The 19,932-nt window shown below is 39.3% G+C and overlaps 1 protein-coding gene and 1 long non-coding RNA gene across 2 annotated transcripts; both read right to left on the bottom strand.

Moving 5' to 3' along the window:
• Positions 1-2,020: 2,020 nt before the first annotated feature.
• Positions 2,021-7,317, bottom strand: LOC124628230 (uncharacterized). The gene is made up of 2 exons (XR_006982609.2): positions 6,780-7,317; positions 2,021-4,327 (listed from the first exon to the last, which is right to left on the bottom strand). It is a non-coding gene; the product is annotated as an uncharacterized LOC124628230 (long non-coding RNA).
• A 2,728-nt stretch (positions 7,318-10,045) lies between these two features.
• Positions 10,046-15,819, bottom strand: slitrk5b (SLIT and NTRK-like family, member 5b). The gene has a single exon (XM_017470681.3). It carries the CDS (start codon positions 15,462-15,464, stop codon positions 12,981-12,983), a length of 2,484 nt encoding a protein of 827 aa, XP_017326170.1. The 5' UTR covers positions 15,465-15,819; the 3' UTR covers positions 10,046-12,980.
• Positions 15,820-19,932: the final 4,113 nt, after the last annotated feature.

The following is a 19,932-nucleotide window of genomic DNA, read 5'->3' as shown; positions in this document are numbered from 1 at the left end:
AAAATAAATACTGACCAAGTGAGTGAGGAAGCGAAGCGATCACTGAAACACCCGAATACAGTGGATATAAAGTCTACACGTGCCTGTTAAAATGGCAGGTTTCTGTGCTGTAAATAAATGAAGCCAAGATACAATAAGACTGATTTTAGGGGGAAAATGAAAAATAAAAAAAATGTACAATAACCAGGTTGCACAAGTACACACACCCCTGAACTAATACTTAGCAAAAACACCTTTAGATTTTATATTTTTAACTAATGGTCAATCAGTTTGGCACACCTAAACTTAGTTATATCTTTAGTGTTCTTTGCAAAAGCATTCTAACGCCGTCAGATTGCCTGGGCGTCTCCTGTACACAGCCCTCTTCAGGTCACCACACAGATGTTTGATTGGATTTAGGTCTGGACTTTGGCTCGGCCATTCCAAAAACTTTAACGTGTTTTGAAGCCGTTCCTTTGTTGATCTGGAGGTTTGCTTCGGGTCGTTGTCATGCTGAAAGGTGAAATTCCTCTTCATCTTAAATGTTTAACAAAAGTCTTAAGGTTTTGCATACTCTGGTAACGTTATGCATTATTCCTTCCAGCCTTGATTAAAGCCCTAGTTCAAGCTAAAGAGAAACAGACCCAAAGTATAATGCTACCGTCACCATGCTTCACCATGAGGATGGTGTTCTTTTGGTGACGTGCCGTTTTGTTTTTTTGCACCACACACATCTTTTGGCATCATGGCCAAAAAGTTCAACTTTTGTCTCAGACCATAACACATGGATTTGGGAGATTGGATGAGTCTGTACTGCACTTATATAGCACTTTTCTTTTTAACCTTAGCGGTTCTACAAAGCGCTTTACACTATTTCTCATTCACCTATTCACACACCAATGGTAGCAGAGCTGCTATGCAAGGTGCTAGCTTGCCATCAGGAGCAACTTGGGGTTCACTTGCTGTAGGACTCCGCAGCCTCCCTGACCAGTCTTCTCCTGATCGTCTCAAGTTTAGAGGAACATCCTATTCTTAGTACGGTCACTGGTGTGCCATATTTTCTCCATTTGTTGATTATTGTCTTGCCAGTGTTCCACGGTCTATCCCAGAGGTGTCCAATCTATCCGCAAAAGGCCAATATAGGTTCAGGTTTATCATCAAGCAGGAGCCACACCTGATTCTAACCGCTGAACTTGGCTTTCAATAGACTCGGCTGTGCTTTCTGCTTCTTTAGAAAGCAATTCTGCACCCATACCAGCCATTTCAGATAAGTTTGGACACCCCTGTCCTGTCCAATGCCTTGGAACTTTTTTGTAACTCCTGGTTGATATTTTTGAACAAGGAGATCCAGTACCTGCTTTGTAAAATCTTTGGGGCCCATGGCTTTTCTAGTTGGACGTTACCAAGATTTCAGGGAAATCCTATAGGAACAGCTGGATTTTATTTGAGATAAAATCACTCACTTTGACATCAGGTGCACACTGTTAAATACTAATCCATCACATCTGTCCCAGCTTCATTATCCTACAATGCTTTGGTGTGCATGAGCAGGACTTCCATAATAGCTTTTTATTTTTATTCTACATCACCATCTAGTGGTACAAACACCAAACTGTAAATGCAAAAATAAATATTTGTAATGAATAAGGTACAATCTGGGAAATTTGCATATAGGGCTTAAACATAAATTATACAGATTTCCTTTAACACCATTTTATTATTATTAGTATTGTGATGAATCCTCAGAGTCTCTTCCCATAAGAGGGATTTGTAGAGAATTTTGTACCATCTTTCATGGAGAACATTCAGAATTGCAACTTCTGACCAATCAGAACCCGGATTTAAAAAAAAATAAATTAGTAGATTAACACCCCCCCAAAGAATTTACAATGTTTTAGTTACCTTAAGAAAACAATGATTCCATTACTTCTGCCCAACAAACTTAAAATATTCTCATAGTAAATTCAGAGAAAGATGAAAACAACAAAAAAAGTTTAAAACACAGAACTTTGATCAGAAGACAGAAATGCAGAGACATGGATTCAAGTGCAAGAATTTTATTAGCAAACAGTCAATTCAACAAATTCTCTCAACATTGTGTATTTCACTGGAAAAATCACACAAACCTGAAACAGTACATAACACCAAGTCTGGCCATTTACATTCATATTTACACAATGCCTGTGATTGGCCTAATACAGTCTCCCAATGTAGCTAGCAAAGGGATTAATCTTAAGACAGTAGTGAAATGCAAACAAAACACGCTATACTCACTTTTAGAAATGTTCCTGGTTATGGGAGCCCGCAGGAATTTACCTAAATCACACGTCTATTGTTAGCTAATCATCATACGACCACACGCGGAGAACACGTTATCATACTGTTACAGAATTCAGCCCAGAGTTTGAGATCTCAGTGACACAATTGTAGCAGTGACACCAACAATAGAAAAACACTTTCCCTTCCATCTGTGTAAATAACGCCTGCATCAGGAGTGCGAAGTGCACGCGGTGACCAACCCAGCACTCTCGACAGGCCGGGACAAGTGCAATATCTCATTCAAATAAAACATTGCGGCTGATCCCGACCGGCCGAGAAACGGGAGAGGAGATTTAGAGAAAATTCTGAAGAAAAATCAGGGGGAATTTTATACAAAACCCTTAAACAGAAATCTCCAAATTTACATTCAAGTATATAGTAAGATACAATTTTGTTCAAGCTCTCGTGCAATCTATATATCTATATCTATCTATATCTATAAAATAGGGAAATAAAGAATCGAGAGAAAGGAAACTCATGCTTTAAAGAGAATTTAGGAAAATACAAAAGACAAGGGAAACCGGGAAAACACCCAAGTCCGTCACTTTTATTCACAGCTACAGTCAGTTTTGCATGGATTTGCACAGCCGAATTCTGAACGAACGCTGAATGCAAACCAGCAAAACTAACCAGAGCCGTGCAGCATGAAGGGAACCTCTGCAACGCGTCGCCTTTTCCGCCTGGAAGTACTTCAAGTGCTCACAATGCAGTAGAAGCGTTAAAGACCAGACTACCTGCACTATAAGCACTTTAATACTGCCGCGAACACCACGGGGGACGTACACTGGAAGTGACGGCAGTCTGCAAGGCCGCTGTCAGTTTTGCATAGATTTGCACAACTCTGTTTTTCTTGTGGTGCAACGATGCAAAACTGACAGAGGGCCGCGCTAGAATATCAAAAACACATCAGGACGGGGTTCAGCACCGAGACGGAAGAATATTCCGGCTGTCTCATGCCAGAAGGAGCACTTAGGGCAGTAGGTGCTGTTCCAATTCACTATCTGCACTAGATGCACCTTAGCAAAAGAAGCAGTTAATGAAATTAAGCAGTTTTTCAAGAATCTTAACAGAAGTGCTGTAAATAGAGTTGAAATATCAAGCGGCTACTTGCAAAAACATCGACACCATGGCATTTAACTCAAATTATCCTTGAAAAATATTTGCTATTTAACCAGGATTCATTTTCTGAAACTTTAAAACACTAAACAAGCCGATGGTTCTCATGTGTGGTAAAGCAGCGTGATGGGAGATTATCCTGAACGTGCTAGCTGAATAAACGTTTTATTTATTTACTCTAAATACAATTGAATGGTTCTAAAAGTAAAATGTATAAAAAGTTTTAAAAAAAAAACATGATTGTATACATTTTACACCAAAGCATTATTCTTACACATTACTCAACATTTAGAAATAATCAAATGGCCTTAACCTCCTGAAAAAAAGATAATTAGGGCTGATTAATAAGGATGATTTATTGACATCATAAATTATGCAACATTGTGAGTGTTGCAATACGCATTGCTTAAATTTTGTAATACTTTATTTATTTAAAAAAAAAAACTACAAACTGACAGGAAGCAGCTTGTGTTGCTGACATTTTGCGCTAACCTTAAACTATTAAAAAAAAAAAAAAAAAAGATGCACGCACATCGATTTTTTTTTTTTTTTTTTTTTTTTTTTTTTTTTTTTTTTTAGGTCTGTTGGTGTTATTTCCACTTTGTTGTTTTCAGTTAGTTCAGCTAATTAGCCTTACTCTAACATTTTTGTGTTAAACTGTCAGAACATATTACACTAATATTTCAGAGAGATTTTGTGCCAACTCACCATAACAGGCATCATGGGTGAAGATTCCAGTTAAACCAGAGGAGCACCGAGTGTGTAGAGCTTGAAGTGCCTCCACTGCAGTAGACACCGTACTGAACTACCTGCACTGTAAGCACTTTGACTCTACAGAGACACTCAACCCTGGAAACAGCATCAACACTTCATTCCACAACACGCTGGAGTCCTGCAACGCCAAACCAAAAACCTGAGGAGGGGAGAAAAAGAGAGAGAGAGAGAAACCAGGTTAGAGATGAATATGCTTGAGGTCCAACTGCTACATAAGGAATAAAAAACCCTCCATGACGTGCTGATCTTCTACAATAATCAACTCTGATTGCGATTTACTGTTACAACCCACAAGTTGATGTTTTTCCCCTAGAAAGCTTGCACTGTAACATTACATTCCTGTTGTACCCCAGTGATAAGACAATTATTAAAGATGAATCATATTTTATCCATGTGTAGCTGTATTTAACACTGTGGAACATTCCTGAAACAAGGTAGTTTCTGTTCTCCCTTACAACATACTAAGGGAAAAGAAAAAAAGGCTTCATGTTATAAAGAAAGCAAAAAAAAAAAAAAAAAAAAAAAAAAAAAAAAAAAAAGTGTCCTAAAGATGCCGAAAAACAAAAAAATAAAAAATGTTACAGCTTTACCGCTGACCGTTACAAAGCACCGACACTGGAGACTCCTTAGATAAATGTTACATAAACACCTCCTTACTGAGAAATCCACCACACAATCACGCGACACGTCCACCATACCCTGTGAACAAGCTGTAACTATAGAAACGATAACATTATATTACACGACAACATAATATTACTGACAGAGCTGCTGTTAATTGTTTAAAATTAATCTACACCTTCTGACCAATCAGAATCAGTGATTGCCCCATGTCCTATATTCAGATTTGATCGCGATATCCCATCACCATTATACACCAAAAAACACAAACATAAATAATGGAAATGTTAGAGTTCATTGTGTGCTGAGATACTTCCTTTTGAAACAGGAAGTCAGAGTGACTGTGCATGGAAGTGCCTGATTTACACACGGGGGGGGGGGGGGGGGGGGGGGGGGGACGACTACTTTCATACACATTTCCATAAAACGGTATATTACTGTTAAACTTTTTATTTTAAAGAAATACTATAGTCCATAACACTTAGGGACAGTATACAAAAGCTACTGAAGCACACCGTTTTAATTTCAGGGAGAGTTTAAGAGAAAGGGATAGCCTTTGAAACAGAGCCACAGCCCATGGTGCAAGTTCTTCAAACACTCATTAGACATAAGGAGTATAATAAGCGGTGGAAGTGTGTGTGAAGAAATCACTGAGAATTGTGACTTGATTTGTTTACCAGCAGCTTGTGTGGCCCGCCTTTGAGAGTCGCGCATGCGCAGTTAATCCCACAGGTAGCGCGCACGGTCAGTGAATACTACAAAAACGGCGCATGCGCGGTTCCTCCTCCATCCGCACCCCCTCCCCCCACAGAGATTCACACCAACATGGCGCCTCCGCAGTGTGTTTGGACTCAAAAACTAAACCGAAAACACAAAAAGACAAACACTGAGAGGGTGGTGGACAAAATGAGACGCTAACCTCCTGTTTCAGTGGGTAAAAACGCAACATATAAACTGCTCAAAACGTCGAACAAAAATACAAAACCGCGTAATATAACCCAAACAAGCTAGCCATGCTAACGTCCATCTTACTCGCCTTTTTCTTTCCACCATTTATTAACACTGCACGCAGGAAGTCTGGCTTCAGTTTGCGTCTTAAAAACAACAGAGCTCAATATCAAAGTGAATTAAACTCGCTTGTGAGAAAGTGAGCGCAAGTTACACACACACAACGCTACCCGGCCTGCGCGCGCACACACCACGCGCATCGTAAACACTTACAAACTGTTTTTAAAACTAAACAAACAAAACTCCAATCTGTGCGTGAATCCCGGCGCAGAGCTTTCACACCTGGGGCTTTTCTTTTAAAAGAACTCCTGTGTGTGTGGGCTTAGCATTAGCCAGAGTGCTAACAGGTCTCGTGCGGCCTGCATCCCCCATGTGCTTTCAATGCTTTGTTCTGCAGGCACTTGGAAAACTCAACACACACTCTCTCTTTCTCACTCACACACACACGGCAGAACAACTTAGTAACTATCGAGTACAAACTTTACTACAGTTTATTGTAAACAAGACTTAAGAAATAATAATAAAGCTGCACGCAGTGTTTTCTAGACTAAAGTTACTCAGCGCGTGCATGAGTTCTGGGCGAAAACACTGCAGCTGAAATAAAGCAACTCTATTATTATTATTATTATTATTATTATTATTATTATTATTATTATTACTACTACTACTCTCCATGCACCGAGCCACTGGGCTCAGTTTCTCCCCACGCGGCGCCGTGTTTATGAAATTAAAGCGCGCACGAGCACCAGCTCACACCGTTTCGCGTGCGCACACATGCACACAAACACGCGCGCGAGCGGTGAACTAAAGTCAGCACAGAGAAAGCCTCGCTTACAACAGGTTTCACGTCAACAGCGTGCGCGCAGCGAGCCAGCACGCGCCTGCCTGCGCCTGCCTGCTGAACATCCACCATCTTACACACACACACGTGCGCACGCGCGCGCAGACACACACGCACTTACCATCCGCGAGCGTTGATCTGAAGGAGAAATGAAATAAAGGCGCAGAAACGATGCAGCCAAGAGGAAAGAAAGAGCGCGTGAAAGCCAGACACAGAGTATTTGCGCGTGTGTGACAGAACGAGAGAAAGACAGAAGCGCGCGAAGAGCTGCGTCTCTCCCGCACCGCGTGCTTGAATGAAGGGCGGCGCCCGCGCGCCCTAAAGAACTCCAACTACCTCATTAGCATAAATCAGCGCCTGCGCCAATCAGAGCGCGCCGCTTTACTACAATGCAAAATAGCCACAAGTGCAAAACATCCGCGACTGACATAATAATAATAATAATCATAATAATCGTAATAATCATAATAATAGTTATGTTAAGCATACACAAAGTATATAATGATCTAAAATTACTAAATAAAATATGAAAAATATTAATAGGATATATTATTGTTTTTGTTTCAATATTACTTTGCAACGTTTTAGTATTTGGAATTTGTTTGTTTGTTAAAACATATTTTGTTTCTTATTTAATTCATAAATAACTAGATCCAGCAATTCTGCAGTCTTTACAGTATTTTTAATTTGATAAAGAAATAATAATAATAATAATAATAATAATAATAATAATAATAATAATAATAATAATAATAATAAAATTAGGGTTAAACATACACCAACTGTATAATGATAAACAATTATATAACTAACATTTTAAAACGATTAATATCATATATTATTCCTTTTGTTTCAGTATTTGCAAAAGTATTTGTAATTGCATTTATTTTTTTATTTATTTATTAAACAGGTTTTGTTTCTTATTTCACATATAAATGATTTCATTTGTTTCTGATATTGTGTAGTCTTGGACAACTTTGTGCACAGTTTTTCATATGCGATTAAATTAAAAAAAACAATATTAGTAATCAGACTCAAAAAAGCAAATAATATGCAAACACAATGCCGTATTAAACTATGAATTACATTTATTAATATTATTATTAATAATAATAAGAAGAAGAAGAAGAGGAAGAATGAAATGACAACTAAACCTTCAGTTAATAAAAAATATTTAAAGTATTAACAGCATATATGATTTTTTTTGTTTTAGTATAAATTCACAAAATTTACAATTTAGAATGTATTTGTTTATCTGTTGTTTGTTTGTTTGTATTTACTCATTTAAACAAATTTGTTTCTAATTTCATTCATAAATAATTTCCCTGTGTTCAGCTGTAAAATCCTAACTTTTGGTCTTCACCTAAATTTAATCTTCAACTTCCGCGATTGCTGACTTTTTATCCCGAGATAGTTTTCATACACAGATTATATACTTTAACATGGTATTAACATGATGATGTTTCTCAAATAGAGCACAAATATGGACCTGGTATAAAGTTTCTTTTTATTTTTTCACACAATTTTTAATTGAATCTGTAAATTATTCAGTTCACGATATATATGGAATAAATCAGTAGGTGTTATACGGTTATAGGAAAATAATCAGTTGCAGGGTGTCCCCATGCTGTGGAGTTACTGTTACCACCCAGACGTTAATTGTTTTCCTATAACAGCATGTCCTGAGGGGTTTTATTCCTCTAATAACCACAGGGATTTTCCAACAGTTACAGTTTTGAACTAATTAAAAATAATTTCTCCTTCTTTCATTCTTCTGTATTTGGGGAAACCCAAGAAATGCAGTTCTAGTGAAAACACAGAAGGCAGAGGAAACCTGAGCTGAGTGAGTCATTCAGAGTGTTTATTTTGCCGTGTCATATCAGTAATGCTTTAAAAACGGTGTCCGGAAACCTCGCTGTAAAACCTGTCAGTCTCATGACCACTGTACATGAGGCTCCATCACTGAAACGTGCCTAACTCACTCCACCCTGCGGTCGGTGCTCTGGTGTACAGACACTCGTACGGAGCTGTGAATGAGGACTTGATGAAGATGATCATTTGGTGAACAGTTGATGTACATGGTGAGGCGAGCTGAACAAGCTGCCACTATATAATAACATGTTTGTGTGTATCTGGATGTCTGGTGTTTTGCTGTCAGTAAAAATGATGAAAACAATGAGGTTTCTTCTAAACTCGAAGGTTTTTGCAGTGAAGGGGTGAGAGAAAGCATATGACATGCTGCACATTTGATCAGAATTTAGAAATAATGAAATGAGCATTTTCTTCCTGATAGAATATCAGCTTTGCTACAAGTCTGCGTCCCATCAAGCGGCTACTAAAGAGGAATGAATGAATGAACTGACTTTAATGCATCATTAAACGATGCATTCACTTATTTATTTGTCTTTTGTACCCATTCAGAAGTGCACACAGCAGAGAAGTTTACATGTTCCACCCTGATTTTGAACGTTAAGGTCTATTATTTTCAACGGCTCCAAGGCTCCATTTTCCAGTACCAGTAGTAACTATTTCAGGTGTTTACATTTGATTTGATTGTTAGACAACCACGTATTTAATACTAGCTTTATGTGTTACTGTGTTATTCCGCTGTTGTTGTTTTTGAAAATCCTTTGAACAGCAGACCTACTGTACCTGATTATGAAGTCCAGCATGCACCAGAGAAAAAACATTTTTCTCTCACATCGCTCTTGTCATGAGCACTATCTACTGTAAAGACTACAGCACCGTAATCCAAGTGGAAAGACAATCATTTTTACCTTAAATGTTCTCCCCCATAGAAACCCAGTATAAATAAAACGCTTACCGTGGCTTAATGTATAAAGACGGTGATATTAAAAGAACAAATTTAGTGTACGCCTGATTAATAAAGCATACTATGTGTGTGTACTAGATTTGGTCCTCCAATAGCACTGTCTCAGTCCATTAAGCCATGTTAATTGTTTTTTTTTTTTATGAACAGTTTCGTATGGGGGAAAGGCTTAACGTGAAACTTTGCGAGTTGTGTTCATATTCTGGGTTCGTCTGCTTGCCTGTACGTAGAATGCATCATCAATAAGGCGTACACTGAATTTAGTCTTTTAATATCACTGTCTTTATACATTAAGACACGTTAAGCATTTTCTTTATACTGGGTTTCTATGGAGAACATTTAACGTAAAAATATTGTCTTTCCACATGGATTACAGTGCGGTAGTCTCTGCAGTAGATAGTGCTTATGACAAGAGCAATGTGAGAGATAAATTGTTTTTCCTGGTCGTTGTTTTGGTACATTAACCCACGTTAAACTTTATTTTACCAGCATTCTTCATCTGCCAAGGATTCGAGCCTGTGGCTAGATTTCAGTACAGCTTTCTTTCCCTTGGTTGTAGGCTCTTGGTCATCAGTTTGCTCACTCAAACACGTGTGCAGATTGTTCCTACGAGTGAGAAATAACTGTTTGTAATGCAATGATGAGAGAAAACTTTATTTTCCATTTCAAGACAAATTAAGTTCACAGTCACGCTGACAAATTCAATGACTGTAAAGTTTTTAATTCTATTCAATTATTTTTCAATATGAAATAAACACAGCACTGTCACACTTCTTTTTAAGGACCAAATAAGGACAACCACGACTTTCATATCAATCTGAGATGTCAATATTAAAACTGTGATATATATTAATAAACTTAGTGCAATGTCAGGGCTAATTATACAACCACGCACAAAGATGAAAACATCATTGCTGTTATATGTACATTACATTACATTACTTTATGTACATTATGTGATTTTAAGGACCCGTAGACATTTTAAAGATTTAAATATGCTAAAACGTTATTACTTTAAATAAATAAATAAATAAATAAATAAAAAGTTATTGTTTTACAAGAGAAATTTAATCAAACCAATGAAACAATACGTAGAAAATAAATATAAATAAATGAAAATTCAACACATTAAATAATATATTCAGGAAATGTAAGCTGCAATTGTACAAAAAAAATATTTTAATTATAAAAAAGTTTGAATGTACAGCTCGTGCTGAATAGTAAAATAAATATCTCTTAAATATATATTCTTAATATATCGTCTTTTGTTGTTTACATAATAAACTGGCTTTTTAACCCACACAGCTGTTTTTGTGTTTTCATAAGCAAAAGGTAAAATGTATAAAATAGCCCCACACTGGCTGGTAGAAACACTTATAAATAAAATGTAAATTTATTGCTATTTCCTTTATTAAAAGAGCAGAAAGGGAAAGGAAATGCAACATTTCCTCTTAAACCCTGTATAAACTCCACTGGCCACAGCATTTCACCCAAAGCTTTGTGACAGGAAGCCTTCAAAAGCATCAAATTAAAATGACCCAAATTATCAGCACACTTTAAATGGATTTGCAGTAACCCTTCCCTCTTAGGGGACAAGCGGACTCAACAGGCTGTATGGCACAAAAGAAGCCCTTCCTGAGCGAAACATACAAACTGCAGCTCCTGAACCTCACCAAGTTTAGTGCACATACAACTGGACATGTGTGGTCAGGGGGACCTCAAATAAAACTTCAGAAACCCCATCAGCATGTTGAAAATGAATCTGTAGTCAAAGGAAAATCACCCGATACTTTGCTGTAAAATATACAGGTGGATCACCGACATTTTGGGGATCCTGAATTGCAAAACTCAGGATATTCCAGCCACTACAAGGAGGTTATGGCTGCATACAAGAGATGACCAAGTTCCTGATATAAACGGTTTGCAGAAAAATGTGCACTACATAAGAACTTATGCCCAAGAATGGGAGCAATGTGAAAAACTATCTTTAATGGGCGAGAATTTAGGAGTGCTTCAAGAGCAGCGTCTCAAACTGTTAATACAGTAGAGCTTACAGACCTTCCTGGTCGTCATGGAGATTTTTAAAATCACAGATTCGATTAGTAATCAATTATCTTAAAATATAAGAAACAACGCATTAATGGCTGATCGAGGAACTGTTACGGCTGCTCTGTTCGTTTGATCTCGAGAGTAAAACAGTGCAATATATTGTATGGCTTCTGGACAAAAAGCATCTTTTCTTATCCTGATTAGACTTTTCAGTAAATATAGAGCAGCTGTAAGACGTCAGTGCAGGTTATTAGGGGTCCAAGCACTTCTTCTTCTTCTTCTTCTTCTTCTTCTTCTGTTAAAACAAATCCTGCAGACCAAACTGCTGGTGGTACAGACATGAAAGTTGGTCAGTAGATAGTACTCCCTCTTGCTAGGCAGTGGAGAAGAGCCGTGGAGATGAGCCGTGGAGAAGAGCCGTGGAGAAGAGCCGTGGAGAAGAGCCGTGGAGAAGAGCCGTGGAGAAGAGCCGTGGAGATGAGCCGTGGAGATGAGCCCAACCAGCCCAGTGGTAGCACTATTGCAAAGTGTTTTATTTTTTATCCAATATCTAGTGAACTGCATTATGATCGAAAGAATCTTCTTATATTTACTTAATTTTACTCAATCTGGTTGCATGTATTTGCACAGAAGTTGAAATGCATCTTCAGGATAAGATTCCGAGGACGTGTGTAAGGTTTGAGGTATGGTCAACGCTGGGGGACGGAGTGAAGTGGAGATAACTGTTTCTCAGGAAGAGTATATCAGATTGAGGTAAGATTTTTCTGTACTGCATCTTTGTGCCAATCTGTACATGGTTTTATGATGATGACTGGATTATTTAAAAAATAATAGCCACCACCAGCCAATCAGTTTTCAGAAGATAATTCACAAGATAAGCATTGAGCTACTGTCATGAATCTTAAACAATTTGTTCATCTACAGGCTCTTTATTATTCTGTGTAACTTGGAAAGAACTGGCCACTGGGGGTGTTATTTAAAAACAAAAACAAAAAACAGAGTGCTTGGGCCCCTCAGATCGCCATTTGTGGATATTCTTCTTCCTCTTCTTCTTCTAATTATTATTATTATTATTATTATTATTATTATTATTATTATTATTATTATTTAATAAACATAAGATAGAACTCAGAACTGATGTAATTGTGATTTTCATATACATCTGGTTGGTGCACATCCATTGGTTCGTATTATGTTAATGTGGTGTTGGTTGATAGATTTACAGTGGTGCAAATGTCATACTTCATGATGAAGATTTACTCTTAAGATTAACTCCTTGCCAACATTTGCTCTGAAAATGTTCATAAAAATGTTCCCAGCTTTTAACTAACATGTTTGGTCTTAAATAGACTTCTAGGAGTTATTCTCAGAAGCTTTATCAATATCAGCCCTGCTATTAATTAGACATTTCCAAAATCCAAGACAAAGAACAGTTGTATCAACTCAAAACTGAGTGAATGTTGTCCTTTTCTCGTGAACTTCCAGATAGTCCGGCTCAAAATTAAGCTGTGCATTTAACTCCCAATATTCACCCCTGTTGGGCTTTACGTACATCATCGTCTGCTGTATTCTATCTGGATGCAAATACTGCTGTGGGACGTTGTAATCAGGTGAAAACTGTGCCGTACTGTGTTTGCACAGTAAACTGGATCTACAGGAGCCTTGGTGGCTTCTTGCCAGGATGTCTCGATAAAAAAGATTATCTTCTTGTAAAGGAGAAGGTCTGTTGCTTGCACTAAACTCCGAACCATTTACGATGCTTCTCAATTCCTCATCCGAGGTATATGACAAAGCATTTTGTTCTTCAAAATCAGTGTACCTTTCTTCCAGAACACCATCCACGGTGCACTTAGATGCCGGAAGAGGAGGGACGTATTCATAAACGTGACCTGCTGAAGTCCTGACCTTCGCTCCTGGTCTGTCAACGTAAATAATATCAAAGGAACGGGTGTCTGTATTTCTGCTCTTGTGCTTTTTCTGCCGTTTTATCTTGAACATCGTGCACAGGCCAGCGGTAATGAATACAGTCACAATGAAAATAAGGAGCACCGTGAGAATGAGCACGGAGAGAGGCATCATGGGATCTAGCGAATTATAATCCAGTGTTGTCTCTAAAGTGACAGTACTGCCTGGGAAGGATTCTTCTGATGGCGGAAGCAGAGAAGTTTGAACATTTAAATCAACTGGACAAAGATCAGATGAATGAACACGGTGTAAATCCTCTCCAGAGAATTTTGGTGGAGATTCACAAATCACATCGTTCACCACGGTTCCAGAACTGAGCTCTTCCAGCCATTTTTTCATTTCCACAATTGAGCAAGAGCAGTCCCAGGGGTTCTCAAACAGATCAATCTGCACCAATGATGTCAAATCTTCCAAAACTCCATCGACCGGCATGTTTCGTAGGTGATTGTTGCGTAAATTCAACCGTGCCAGGTTTGAACCTCTGAAAACTCCCGTTGGCAATGTTTTCAGAAGGTTATTGTTGAGGAATAGCAGTTGAAGATTGGGTACGTTCTCAAAGGTACCAGTTTCTATTTCTCTGATCACGTTGTATTCTAAGTAGAGAAACTGGAGGTTTTCTAAGCCTGAGAACATGTAATTAGTGAGACGCTCAATTAAGTTTCCATTCAAATACAGTCTTCGTAAATTTTGTAACTCCGCAAATGCTTTGCTATGAATGATGGATATCCGATTATTGCCCAAGTGGATCAGATCCAATCCGGTAGTGTCCAGAAAGTCTGAACTTTGCAACGAGGTGATATAGTTTCCTGTGAGGTACATCTTTTTGGGATTATATGGTTTGGGATTCAGATCCGAGATGCGCTCAATTTTCCTCTCTTGGCAGTTCACGTTCAAGCCGAGGTCTGAAATCTGGAGGTTGCAGGTGCATGCGGTCGGACACTCAAGAGAGACTGGGGATTTGGTTTGGTACGCCACCACTGGGCCATAATTTTGCGGTTTGCTGGACGAAGCCCTCGCTGTTGGTTTGGTACGTAGCTTCCCTGATTGATGGCTGCTCTTTGTGGGTTGTGTAGAGCGTACTATATTTGAGGATGCGATTGCCTCAGGTTTGTGAAATGCTTCAGCACCCATTTCGTATTCAGCTACGGCTCTTCTTGGGCAGAGTTCCTGCTTGGAGATGACGTCAAGGTCCCTTCCATGAAGCCGGAATGGCGTTTCACACACTATGTCTCCTGCTAACGCCTTGTACGATATGCTTTCTAGCCAGTCTTTGAGGCCAATAAGCTCGCAAGTACAGTTCCAAGGATTCTCTTCAAGTTGTATTTCTACAATTTTGGATAAATGTTCAAGAAGTCCATTATAAGGGAGAACCTTAAGCTGGTTCCCTCTAAGATCAAGGTGGGTCAAAGAAACAGACTGAAAAACATTTTTGGGCAAGGAATACAGCAAGTTGTCATTCAAAATCAGCACATCTAAACAATGTAACCCACCGAGTGTGTTCGGCTCAATGCGGCTGATGTAATTATAGTCGACTTGGAGGTACTCCAGTCGTTCCAGGCCGATAAAAGTATCGTCCCTGAGCACCTCAATTTTGTTGTTGTTTAAGTGCAAGCGCTTTAGTCCATTAAGTCCGTTAAAAGCCCCGGCCTCAATTTCGGCTATGTCATTACTACCCAGGTGCAAAATTCGGAGTCCCTCATAACGTGAAAAATCATCAAAGGAAAGTTTTTTCAGCAGATTTCCTGAGAGAAACAGATGGTGTGTGTTGAAACGCAGAAATCCGACTTCAGAGAGACTTACAATTCCTCGTCTTTCACAGCTGGTTGTCGAAACTCCATCTTTTTCTTCGCAAACACACAACCTTTCGCAAACTTCCTCATAAATATCGAACGTCTCGGTAAAACAGATAGAGATGGTGATAAATGATATCGCTGTTACGCAGACTTTCATGTTTATCAACATGGATGACGCCAATCACTTCAGTATCGTATGACCTAGAAGATAAGAAAGAGAGAGACAGAGAGAGAGAAGAAAGTAATACATTTATGATAGCTGAACTATTCCATATTTATGTTTTGAATATGCTACCATTGCATATTGATATTCTGATTATGTAAGGAATATATACATTACAGCGCTACCTCTGACACTGGAGACTCCTTCCATAAATGTTAAACAAACATCTCTTTACAGAAAACTGTTACTACAGAAATGTTAACATATTAGATATGACTTAAAGCTGACACCTTCTGACCAATCAGGTTCAAGCATTAAACAGCACTGTGGTATAAATTTGAACATTTCAGAGAGCCTGTGCATACACACAACCATTTACTACTACAAACCGCAAACCAGATCAAGTAGTGCTTCATTTTTTTTTGCTGCGTTTTTCCAGTTGCAGTGTTCAGTTTTCCATTTTTAGCATTTGCACTGACTTTACAAATGTAAAGTTTCGATACACATCTACAAGGACATTCGATATATATTCAGTACATCATTATTTTCAACTATTACCGAACATTATAACCCGCTCTGAACGGAAAATTCCCAATTTAAGATGCATTTGATGCCTAGCTCCTGCGAAATGCTGCTCGCTGAATCATAGCGTTAAAATAAATAAATAAATAAAATGGGGAAAATGAGAAATATTGGTGCTGACACGCGTGTAAATATCACTGCAAGCCTAAAGCGTATGAGCAATATTTTCTACATGCAAATCTTCCTTTTTTTAATTTTAAATTTTTCTTTTTTTTTCTCCGCGTATGACACAAGGACCGACTTACCGTTGATGTAAAGATCCACAAAACCATTTGTTAATAATTCATAACTGTTGATTCATTATTTTGAAGATGACGAATTCAGCAACATCTCCATCCTTCGTCTGTCTCCTTCTTCTCTCGCCTCTCTTTCCTCCCTTTCTCTCTCTCTCGCTTTTCTCTCTTAATCCTCCCACTTCTCTCGTTCCTTTTCTCCTCCCCTAGTTAACCAGTCTAAATATTTCTCAGTGATGTATGTTTATGTAACAAGGCTGATTTACAAGAGGAGAGGACATGAGCTGCAGTGTCTCTCTCTCTCTCCGTCTTCCCTCTACCTCCCCTCTTCACACTCTCTCTCTCTCTTTCTCTCCTTCTTTCTCTTTGCCAGTTTAGCCTGTCTCTGATTGGCTCTCCTCTCTTTTATCACCCCTTCTCTTATCCTGATTGGCAGCTAAATCCTTTCACTGAGAAAAAAACAATAGTCTTCATTTACATCACACAGTTGCATGTGTTACATTTCAGCGTGGGTAAAACTCCTTCCGGTAAATAAGGACAAAACCAAAGCAACAAGGACGAGTGAGAAGGAATCTTCACCTCTTAATAATATAAAAATGCACTTATGATGTTAACTGTTATGTATAAGATGAATAATAGTTGTGCTGTAAAATAAACTAATAAGAGTATAATACATTTTATTTTATAACTAAAATAATTTGTGCTTCATGCTTCATGGTGGTGAAGCACTCCTTCACTGAGACTGACAGATACAGAGGCCACGCCTCCTTCACTGAGACTGACAGATACAGAGGTCACACCTCCTTCACTGAGATTGACAGATACAGAGGCCACGCCTCCTTCACTGAGACTGACAGATACAGAGGTCACACCTCCTTCACTGAGACTGGCAGATGTAGAGGCCACGCCTCCTTCACTGAGACTGACAGATACAGAGGCCACGCCTCCTTCACTGAGACTGACAGATACAGAGGCCACACCTCCTTCACTGAGACTGACAGATACAGAGGTCACGCCTCCTTCACTGAGACTGGCAGATACAGAAGCCACGCCTCCCTCACTGAGATTGGCAGATGTAGAGGCCATGCCTCCTTTATTGAGACTAGCAGATACAGAGGCCACGCCTCCTAAATGTCTTCAGGAACAGATACAGATACAAATAGGAGGTGCACTGTTCCTTGTTTCTTGTAGGTGTATTTTTTTTTTGCAAACGTGCGCACACACACACACATACACACACCCTATTTATCCTGAATGTAATCTTTAATTCATGACACCCTGGTGTATGTAGGACACCGCATTTCAATCCTTACAGACACACACACACACACACACACACACACACACACACACACATCAGTGAGATTTTAAATGGCAGTGCTGAGCTCTGGAAGATATATACATTCACACTGATCAGCCATAACATTAAAACCACCCGCCTGATCCATTGAGGCATGGACTCCACAAGACCTCTGAAGGTGTGCAGTAGTATCTGGCCTCCATGGATCGGACTTGTTTGTCCAGAACATCCCACCGACACCCGATCAGATTGAGATGTGGGGAATTTGGAGGCCGAGTCAACACCTCAAACTTATTGCCATGTTCCTCAAACTGTTCCTGAACCGTTTCTGCAGCGTGGCAGGGAGCGTTATCCTGCTGAACGAGGCCGTCAGGGAAGGGTCAGCCAACTATAAAGTTGCTTGCTTGACCATTTTAAAATTTTCACGTTTTGAGCGATTACCTCTGTCTTGGCATTGCTAAACCATCAGCTGTTTTTTAAATTGGTTTAACCATGACGGCCATCTTTGTGTCATAGCTCACAACAAATTTTGGTTATACAAACTGATCTCTAGAGCACATTACATGTACATACTGTATATAAACATTTTGCACATTCATGTTCCTTAGAACTTAAGACCAAATGTAATGCTCAAGATTACTCACAGTTCCACCTTTAGGGTCAGTTTATAACGAGAAGGGTTCGCGTATCAGTCTTATTCTTGCATATTTAAGCAGAATTTTATGATTCTTAGAAGGGTTTATGTGAGGTAGATGTGCAGCGGTCATTCCTGGACATGAGGGAGAGAGAGAGAGAGAGAGAGAGAGAGAGAGAGAGAGCGAGCGAGGGGAAAGAGAGAGAGAGGGAGAGAGCGAGAGAGAGGGCGTGAGGGGAGAGAAAGAGAGAGAGCGATAGAGGGGAGAGGAAGAGAGAGGGGAGAGAGAGCGAGGGGAGAGAGAGAGAGAGAGAGGAGAGAGGAGAGAGAGAGCGAGGACAGAGAGAGAGAGAGAGACTGGGGAGAGAGGGGAGAGAGAGAGAGGAGAGAGGGGAGAGAGAGAGAGGAGAGAGGGGAGAAAGAGAGAGGGGAGAGAGAGAGAGAGGAGAGAGAGAGCAAGAGGAGAGAGAGAGAGCGAGGGGAGAGAGAGAGAGAGAGAGAGAGAGAGAGAGAGAGAGAGAGCGAGCGAGGGAGAGAGAGAGGGTGAGGGGAGAGGGAGACCCTCCCAGAGGGCACAGCCAATTTGACTCCCTTGGATCTAGTCAGAGATGACTAAAAAGAAAAAAATCCTTCTTTATTCAATAGACCTACACAATTTTTGCTGATTTGTGAATCTGAAATGTATTTAATACTGGCATTATGCATTATGTAGTGACTGAACTCTTTTTTGAGTATACTGTAGCATACTCTGAACAGGTTTGTGTTGGTTTCTATCAGTTTAGCTCTATTGGGTGTGGGAAGAGACGCAATATCCCAATGATTATCAGAATAAATCCTTAAAACAGCTGTTGTGGTAAGACTAGCATTAGGTTTATTTATTTAGGTTTTAATATCGATTTAAAATGTAAATGAATCCATAATGATTTTTTGGGGCTGTGAACTCAAGTATACATGATGGTGTTGGAGTTTTCAGGTAATCCACGCTGGTAAACTCTGGAGCTGGTAAAGATGAGTAACAGGTTTGCAACTGCTCAACCTGAGAGCCAAGGACTACGGCATCACACTGGAGCCGTCTTTTTCTTAATAGTTCATGAAGGCTTTCAGCTTAAAGGGTAATCTCTGGAACAAGCCACTACGCCCGAGTCGACTGCTCTTCTTGAAGACCATCGTTGTGAGTCAAGTGGCGCTGGCTGGAGATATGAGATCTGACACCGTCAGGTAAGAAATAGGTCACAGTCAGCATGGTGGTTAAACACAGAGCTCTGAACAGTAAGATGTCATACAGTGGACTGCGCGTGGTTTATGGTAGAGATATACAATCATTTAAACATCTTTAATGGAATAATTTTACACTTTTCTGAGATGCTTAAGAGTTTTGCCAAGTACAGGAGCTACACAGTGACCTCTCAAAATCAACAAAATTCTGCATTGCTATAACCTAATAGCATTGCTAGAAAGGTTATTATATTAAATACTGCTAGGATATAGGATATGTGGCATTAATCCTCATCTCCGAAATCAATGAAATGTTTTGCAGCTATAGTACATCTCTGTGTAACATGCTGTTCGAAATCCAAAAATCATAGCCAAACACAGGTGGGCAAGGTAACCATACGCACATCCAGAACTGTCAACATCATGAGAATCTAGGCCTTGACAACAAGTCCAGGTCTTACAGTAACAAATGCGTGACAAGACTTCGAGAGGAGGAACCGAAACAACAGA

This window comes from Ictalurus punctatus, chromosome 6 (genome assembly GCF_001660625.3).
Source record: "Ictalurus punctatus breed USDA103 chromosome 6, Coco_2.0, whole genome shotgun sequence".
Lineage (NCBI taxonomy): Eukaryota > Metazoa > Chordata > Actinopteri > Siluriformes > Ictaluridae > Ictalurus > Ictalurus punctatus.
Note: the sequence above shows the minus strand (reverse complement) of the source record. Positions and strands in the feature narration are given on the sequence as shown.

Bases quoted from the DNA above. Each gene is read 5' to 3' on its own strand.
- slitrk5b (XM_017470681.3), bottom strand. From the start codon at position 15,464: ATGTTGATAAACATGAAAGTCTGCGTAACAGCGATATCATTTATCACC.